Source organism: Felis catus, chromosome B2, assembly GCF_018350175.1.
Source record: "Felis catus isolate Fca126 chromosome B2, F.catus_Fca126_mat1.0, whole genome shotgun sequence".
Lineage (NCBI taxonomy): Eukaryota > Metazoa > Chordata > Mammalia > Carnivora > Felidae > Felis > Felis catus.
This window is the reverse complement of record NC_058372.1, coordinates 398387-406895: the sequence shown is the minus strand read 5'-3', so window position 1 is coordinate 406895 and position 8509 is coordinate 398387. Positions and strand designations below refer to the sequence as shown.

General features: G+C 51.7%; 1 protein-coding gene and 1 long non-coding RNA gene across 2 annotated transcripts; both read right to left on the bottom strand.

Annotated features, from left to right (window-relative positions):
- Positions 1-1280: 1280 nt before the first annotated feature.
- Positions 1281-2701, bottom strand: UBD (ubiquitin D). Its single transcript, XM_045058422.1, is given in 3 exon segments — positions 1281-1289; positions 2173-2265; positions 2267-2701. Coding segments are annotated over 3 exon segments (483 nt in total). The 5' UTR covers positions 2648-2701.
- Positions 2702-4812: 2111 nt separating this feature from the next.
- LOC109500121 lies at positions 4813-5739 on the bottom strand. The gene is made up of 2 exons (XR_002157753.2): positions 5507-5739; positions 4813-5229 (listed from the first exon to the last, which is right to left on the bottom strand). It is a non-coding gene; the product is annotated as an uncharacterized LOC109500121 (long non-coding RNA).
- Positions 5740-8509: the final 2770 nt, after the last annotated feature.

Sequence of the window (8509 nt, the reverse complement as noted above, 5' to 3'; positions counted from 1 at the left end):
GACCCCGGAGGACTACCGGACGCTCGTGCAACCGCCGGTGCGCGACCTGCACCTGCAGACGCACGCGCACGCGTGCGACCTCAGGTGTCACCGGCGCTGCTGGATGCGGGCTTCACGGCGAGCGTGGCGCCCCTGTGCGGCCGCTTTGCGCGACTGTGCCGGCGTGCCCCCAGCTGGCGGCGACGGTGCGGGACGCTGGGAGGGGCGGGGGCAGGCGTGACACGAGGCCGCCGAACCCGCCCGCTGCACCTCCCCACCTCCCCGCGCCCCTCCCCGCGGCGCCCCCGCCCCTTCCCGCTCCTCCCCACTCCCCCCCCTCCCCGCCTCCCTCGTCCCCCTCCCCCCCCTCCCCGCCTTCCCGCACTCGTACCGCACGCAGGCAGGAACCTCGTGGGTGCGTGTGCCCCGCCCGCCGCCCCCCTCCACCCGCAGGCCGCCCGCGCCTCTACCACCGGCTTCGCTTTGCTCCTACCGGGCGGTCCAGCCGGCCCTCAACCTGCTAGCGTCCACGCTGGGGAAGGAGGAAGTGAGGGGGCGGCGAGGAAGCCCTGGGGAGTCTGGGGAGGGGGCGGGCCCGGGGGTGGGGATGGCCACCGGGAAGGCGGTCTGCGGGTTCCGTGTGCGAACCTGCAAGTGCCCAAGGTCGGACGGGGCGGGGCGGTGCTGAGCCCCTGAGGTCCGGGAGTGTTCGGGGCAGTCCCTCCATCCTCCTTTTCACGGTTCAGGCAGGGGAGAGTGGCCTTCGGGCGGAGGCAGAGAGAAGGCAGGATTGGGGGAGGACATTCCCCATCCTCGGGCCACTGTGACCGCCCTTGCCAGGGTCAGGTATCACCGGACGGGTCACGTCCACCCGCTCCCACTCGGACGGCACACCATGAAAAGACCCCACGCTGTCTGGCGTCAGGGAGGCCCCCAAATTGACCGGGAAATCGTAGACTCTACCTGCAGGAGACCCCGTCCGAAAACAGGATCTCCGGTTGCCCATCTTGGGAAACCAGACCAACCTAATGCCCACCAGGAGCATTGGGCCCCTAAGTGTACCGAGCAGCGGGACAGGGGGACAGGGGGACAGGGAGTGAGTGAGCGGAGGAGGTGGAGGAAAGGGCCCCGCGCTCCCCGGAGAGGGCCAGGCCCCAGTGACGGTGACGGTGATGGAGGCAGACCACACCTTCCAGAAACCCCTGCCCCAAGGACCTCCCACTGGAGACACAAAACCTCTGGGTCCTGGGGAAAATATTTTCCCTTGCTCACCATCTTCCCCAGAAATGAGAACAGTTTGGTTACCGAACCTAAAGAGTAAGAAGGGACACAGTGCCAGGTGACATTTCATACCAAACAGCTTTAAATAGGGACACAGGATATACTTTAATTTGAATTTGTAAATTCTTTATTAACAAGATTGTAATCACATCAGAGTACTTCATTTATGATGAATCATTTCAGCGTTCTCTGTAAGTAGAAATTCAGTTTGGTTCAGCATATGGTGTGATATTACAGATGAAACATATGGATGGAAACACAGAAATTAGTAGAACATGGATCCCAATCTAAAACTTACACTAACTTGCTGGACAAAAGAGGAAACAGCAGTGTCTCTATAAATCGGAGGGGGCCAGGGAAAGATTCAATTGCAAGCTGGCTTTGATGCTGTCTCTACAGTGCCTTAAAGATTTATGTTCTGCTGGAGTCACATGCACAATCTTGCCACCTAATCAATTATGTGAGATCCAGGAAGGTGGGAATTAGAAAGCAGAGTTTTTCTGCAGCCCTTCCTCCCCACTTAACCCCACATCTTCTCTATCTTTCCCATTAATTTGGGGAAATCATCAAAGGATGTGGGTGGTGAGTAAGGGCTAGCAGTAGCTCTTCTGCTCCTGGATCACCCACCCATGATGCAGTCACCCCACCCACCCCCCACCAGATACAGTAGGTCATCATGAGGAGTAAACTGCCCCCTTTTTTTTAATTTTTTTTAACATTTTTATTTATTTTTGAGACAGAGAGAAAGCATGAACAGGGGAGGGTCAGAGAAAGAGGGAGACACAGAATCCGAAACAGGCTCCAGGCTCCGAGCTGTCAGCACAGAGCCTGACACGGGGCTCGAACCCACGGACCGCGAGATCATGACCTGAGCCGAAGTCAGACGCTTAACCGACTGAGCCACCCAGGCACCCCTAAACTGCCCCTTTTGATGCCATACTCCCCCATGGTCTTCCCGTCTTCCAGCTTCTTGCCAGTGCAAACCACAGTCTGTTTCTCAGGCAGGCACTACAGCCATCTTGCTCTCAATCATCTGTCTCACCTGGGCCACCGAACTGGACCTTCGCACCTGGAGGAGGTGCCTCTGCCCCTCATCACCAATCTCCACCAGAAACAGGGACAGCTACTCGTCACTGGGCTTCACCACCTTTAGAGTGAGGTGGATGGTCGTCTGCCTGTCGATGCCATAAGATGACAGCTTTCTCTGGGGCTTGAGAGTCTTGGATCCCAGCAGAAGGACCTGGTCCTGCACAGGAACGTTGGTCTGAGCCCAGACATATTCAGTGATCTTCTTCACTCTGTTGTCCAAGTTAGCAGTGAGGGTCATTGATGCCCATTCCTCAGAACAGACCTCCACCAGGACAATGAAAGCCAAGCGACCCGGCATCAAGGTGACTGGAATGCCTGCAGCCTTTGCACCACTTGTCCCCTCTCTGACCCACCCGGCTGGCCCTCCAGCTCCTTCACAACAAGCTGTGGCCCTCCCTGTCTTGGAACTTCTTGTTTGGAATTTCTAGCTTAGAACTCAAGAAAATCAATCATATTCCTTTATAGCCATACCTCTTCTTCATCCCAACGTCATTGATGGTTTCCCACATTACTTGCCTCCCTCCTATCCGTGTAGTTTGTCAACTACAACTAAATACAATTACAAAGCATCCAAAGATATATACCAGACTCTAAAAACAACTCCCAAGAGAATTCCCAAGACTTGGTGGCCTCAGGGGTTACTCCCAGCACTGCCCTCCAGGACTACCTTACAAGGAAACCCTGGCTAGGATGCCTATTCTCTGTACAATTGTTTCATTTTTTAAATGTCCCATGGTCTTATAATAATAACTCAGTGTGTTATGTGCCTTGTTCATCTGTGTTTCCTGTGTTTTTATATATGCCTGTTGTAGAATACAATCTCCTCCTGTAATTAGACTAGGGCCTCACTCACAGGAGGTAGGGCCAGGTCTGAGTCCTACGTGAATAATCTAAAACTGGGCAAGCTTACCCTGTGTCATTATCAGCAAGCCTGGGAGGCCCTCCCTCCTGCTCCACTCAAACTCATCTTCCCAGTCTGGATGCCACAGACATTTCTTCACTGGACTGGGGCCCCTCCGTGCCAAGCTCTTATCCTAGCTCTCTTCACGGTGCACATACTCTTTACAAGATAATGTATCAGGTCTTTAACAGCTGGGGATAAATGAGTTTTGTGAACTGCTCTTCTGGGAGGAGAAGGAAGTTTAAAAGCCCAGGACCCCTAAACACAACAAGAGTCAAAGGGCTTGCATGGTTTCAAATCTTGGCAGCCCCGTTGAGCACAAGGCCCACTCATACCTCCCACCACCCTCCCCTAAGCAGCCTGTCAGATCTGACACCGAAGAGAACCCAGGAGTCAAGTGAACCTCTTCTATTTCCAGAATCTTCCTTCACCTCCGTAGATATCGGTGCCTGGTGCATCCCTGCAAGATGGCTTCTCAGCTCCTCCCAGCTCCATCCCTCCTGCACTCCTGAGCCCCCTCCAGCCCCACCTCTCCCCAACCCCACCATCAAGCCCCAACTCATACAGAGGCAGGAAGCATCAGATGCCATGTCTGCAGTCAAGGGACCAGAAGCAGGAGGCTGAGGAAAAAGAGCCTTGTGTCCAGCTTATATGCATAGGCTGGGTTGGAAATCTGCTGCCTGAACCACTGTGTCTGTACCCTTTGTTCTCAAATGATCTCATGAATTTTCTTTCACTTTTGCTACAGTGGAGTCGGTAAACAAAGAATACTGTCTGATCAAGCACTTTGTTGTCTGCCAAAGCATCTGTGTTCCAAACACAGGATGGTCCTTCTCTGTTGAGAATTCTCCCTGCTTCACAACCACACCCCTGGTCCTGACCTCTGGACCCGGAAAGGCTGGCCAGGGTCGGTGAGGAGTGATGTGACCAGAACAGCCTGTTCACACCAGCCTGGCAGAGGGAACCAGGTCTCCAGAAGACACAGGATGAGTCTCTTGCATGGATGGAAGACAAGGCTGCAGTCCCATGGCGCCACCTGCTACGTGCGCTCCAGCAGGTGCATTTGCCTCCTCAGATGTTTGTTTTCCAGCCTTAACAGGAGACGATTGGACAGAATTTCTAAGTTCTTCCAGGCTCAGAAAACTGTTCATAAAATGTTCTTCACAAATAACTTTAGGTTCCTGGGTCGTGAGCTCTCTAACCTTCTTCCTATCCTGCCCCAGAACCTGCAAGCCAAATCCAGTACTTAAAACAATCCTAGACCAACAATCAAGTGCTGAGCCCACCTTCCACACACCAGAACACCGCACATCCACTGTCACATCACAGCACTGTTTCCCCACCTTTCTGCTGGACATTACCTACTCCCTATGCGCTGTGACCTCCCAGAATCTCCCAGGAAGCTGTTGCTTCCTCCCTGGCTCTGCAGGGAGGATTTGGATTGAGACAAAGAGGGCGTGCACAGGCTGTGTGCCCTCAGGGAATTGACTTGACTACTCTGATCCTCCTAACATCCCAAAGGAACCACTACCCTCTCCCAAACTCAGGACAGTGCCACAAAAGCCGTTCTCAAAACACCATTTATTAAAAGTACTCCCAATGTTTTCCAAATAAAAATTCCCTAAATTTGTCAAGTTATCATCTTTTTTGCTGTACTTTTAGTGGCCATTCACTCACGGAGAGATGCGAAATGGTCCCATTTTACCGCAGGAGTCTCCAACCTGCAGAACTTGGATTTACAGAAGCGCCTGTGTAGGGTCATGGGATCCAAGACCAACCAAATATTTTTAAAAACTCAACGTAAATCATGTTGTTCTCCTTGAAGCTCTTACTGGTCAATAAAATTGGAGGAGGACTGAGACCATCCGCCTGCAGGGCTGCACCTGCATCCGGCGTCCAATAGGATCCGGGCATCCTGAAGCGTCAGCAGTTGCCGAGCAGAAAACACCGGATCAGGTTGCGGGAGGCTGGAGCCAGCGCTGCAAGAAGAGGTTAGAAGCCCGGAAGCCATCTCCGTCGTGTTTGCGCAAAGCATCTGAGCCCCTCCCCTCCTCCCACTTTGGCCTCTGGACCGGGCCCCTGGTCTGAGTCCCTCCCCTCCTCCCACCTCGGCCTCCAGACCGGACCCCTGGTCTGAGCCTCTCCGCTCCCTTCCTCCCACCTTGGCCTCGGGACCGGACCCCTCGTCTGAGCCCCTCCGCTCCTCACACCTGGACCTCACACCCGGACAGAGATCAGGTGTTGAAAGCTGCTTACCATTCGCGGCTTCTCATGCTTCCCTCTCAGCCCTTACCGCCTGGGCAGGCTACACCATGTTGGGGCCCATGTCTCCTTTCTCGGAAAAGCTCCTGCAGGGGGGCCCAAGACGAGGTTTCTTGGGAACAGAGTCTGTCGAGCCGCGGACCTGCCGGTCTAACTGCGCCCGTGCACCGTCCGCGTTCCCTGCAGATGCCCCGACACCAAGTCAGGGAGCATGCCTTTCCTTCTGGCCCGCCCCTCGGCCTCAGGGATTTACACAGATCAACCTGTGCGCAGCACCTCCTCCAGGAAGCGCTAACTCCCTTCCTATGCTGGGCCATGGGCCCATCCTCTATCCAGTCATACGCCTTCCTTGAGCCCCTCGGAACAAGCTTCTCCAGCAATAAGACCACCTGCTTACTTGTCTGTCACCCCCACTAAACAGTAGGAATCTTGGGACCATGACTGTGTCTTGACTGACCTGTATCTTCAGCACTTTGTGGGCATCTGTCTGGTGCAGTAAATACTTGATATTTACCAACGGCATGAGGACTTACAAGATTTCAGGAACTCCAGGAGACATTTGTAAATGCACCTCATTCCCTGTTTCCACTTTCTATGGGGTAAATGTTGGTACCCCTCCAGCTCCATTGATAAGAAGGGAACTCACCCACAGTCTTACTAGTAGCTGCTGGCAACCAAGACTGGAGATGCAAATCTCTACTGCCTTCCTTCCAATCTTCTCCCAGAACAAAGGAAAGGGGGAGTGCGCGGTGTGCATGCCCTGGCATTACAGGAAGGGCACAAGTCAGGGAAGGAACAGGGCAGAGAAGGAGGCTGGTGAGGAATGAGCTCGAGCTCGGGTCTGTATGCAGATGGAGCATCCTGTGTGGTGGGACCTGGCTGGACCTCCAGGCAGCGGTCAGCAGAGAGCCTGCGAGAGCAGACGTGAGAGCCTGGAGGAGGACAGCCCCCCACCTGAATATTGGTGGTGGGGGTGGGGATAGTTTACAGGGGTTGCTGTCACACCCGCCTCAGCCATAGGGGAGTCACCCAGGGGAGCTGGGGATTTGCAGCTCAGAGCCACTGCAAGGGCAAGCCTGGGATTTCCCTAAGAAAAACTGATTCAGGGGATTCCCTACCCAGACAGGGTTGGATTCCAAGACGCACTGTGCTTTCTAGGAATCCAAATAACAAACCTGGACTCTGATCTCTCTCCACATAGTTCCCTTCCATGCCACGGCCCGGGCTGTGCCCTGTGCCCTTCTGCTGGCCACAGGGAGGATTTCTTCCCAGGACCTGACCTTGTCCTTGCTTCCTAGCACAGTAGAAATCTGAAGCTTTTTCCCTCTGTCATAATAATTTTTTTTAGACTCAGAAAGATTCCTTTTCATTTGCCCTTTGTCATAGATTCTGGGTCTGGAGTTCTCTCTTGCCCAGCAAGAAAGCGGTACGCAGGGTTGAAATGCGAGAGAGGCTCCTGTCCTGGAGGAGACAAGAGCCCCAAGTCAGGGTCCTTGCTCCATTTTTGTCAGGATCAGGCTTACAAGCATGATGGGCTGATGGGTGTGCACAGAGAGACAATGAAACCGTGAACATTTACTCATGGGCGTGGGGGAAAGGGCGTTTTGAAGATATATGTGTTAGGGGTTTGGGTCAACACAAAACAAAATTCTGGTGGCACCACCTCTGTTTACCTAAACTGACCTGGGGACAAGAAAGACAGAGCAAGCTACCTCAGGGTCAACAAGGCACCTTTCTCTTTCTAATTAGCTCCATTCTGGGCAACTTCACCCCACAGCAGTCTGAAGTCCTGTTTTTCCTGTTTACCTAATTTGGTCCTTCCTTCCTGTGAAAGCAGCTTTCTGCTATTGGACTAAATTGGAATACCTAATCTCGTTTACCTAATCTTGTATATTTTGATCCTGAGATTTCCTATTCCTACACCTTTGTATAGGGGCTTTTGCCCCGTTTACCTAATTTTGTTTACCAAATCTTGTTTACCCAAACTTGTGTGTGTTCATCCTATGGCTTTCTAATTCTTTATGCCTTGTTAACCCATTGGTGCAAGCTCGGGGAATTCCTAAACTTATTCCCCACAGCCCTTCAAACAGAGTCAGAAAAGCAGCCAAGGTAAAATGTCATGCGACGGAGGTCTTACCAGCTCATAAAACGAAGGTGTCAGACACATACACGTACAACCGGTACAACCGGCCAGTGTGACTCCCTCAAAAACCAGGCAGTCGGTGCCGCCGGGCGGGTCACTAGGCAGGTCACTGCCATCAGGGCAGAGGCCCCTCCTGTGTGTTTTCTGGTGTCCCAGGGGGCATGTGGAAAATGGCTCAGAGAGCTAGAATACCACTTCAGAAATGCCAACCAAACTCCATCACAAAGTTCCTGAGAATTTTCATTTATTTATGATTGGAAAAACAATTCATCCACTCTCATGAAGGACAATGTGGAAATACTTACAAATGTAAGTCTTTATTTCTGGATTTTTCCATCATAGTCCATTGATTTGAATGTCTCCCTTTATGTCACTACTACACTGTCTTTATTACTCAAGCTTCATAATAAGTTTAAAATCAAAGTATAATTTTGCCACCTTTTTATTTTTTACAAAGTGTTTTTGGCTATTCTTAGTCCTTTGTATTCTAACTTTTAAGATTAGCCTGTCAGTTTCAAAGGAAAGAAAGAAGAAAGAAAGAAAGAAAGAAAGAAAGAAAGAAAGAAAGAAAGAAAGAAAGAAAGAAAAAGAAAGAAAGAAAGAAAAAAGAAAGAAAAGAATCCTGCTTTTTTAATAGGTATTGTATCCATAGAGAAATTTGAGAATATCCACTTTTACATTTTCTTCTAGAATTTTTTTTAATTTTCTTATTTATTTTAAAATTTACATCCAAATTAGTTAGCATAGAGTGCTACAATGATTTCAGGAGTAGATTCCTTACTACCCCTTACCCATTTAGCCCATCCCCCCTCCCACAACCCCTCCAGTAACCCTCAGTTTGTTCTCCATGTTTA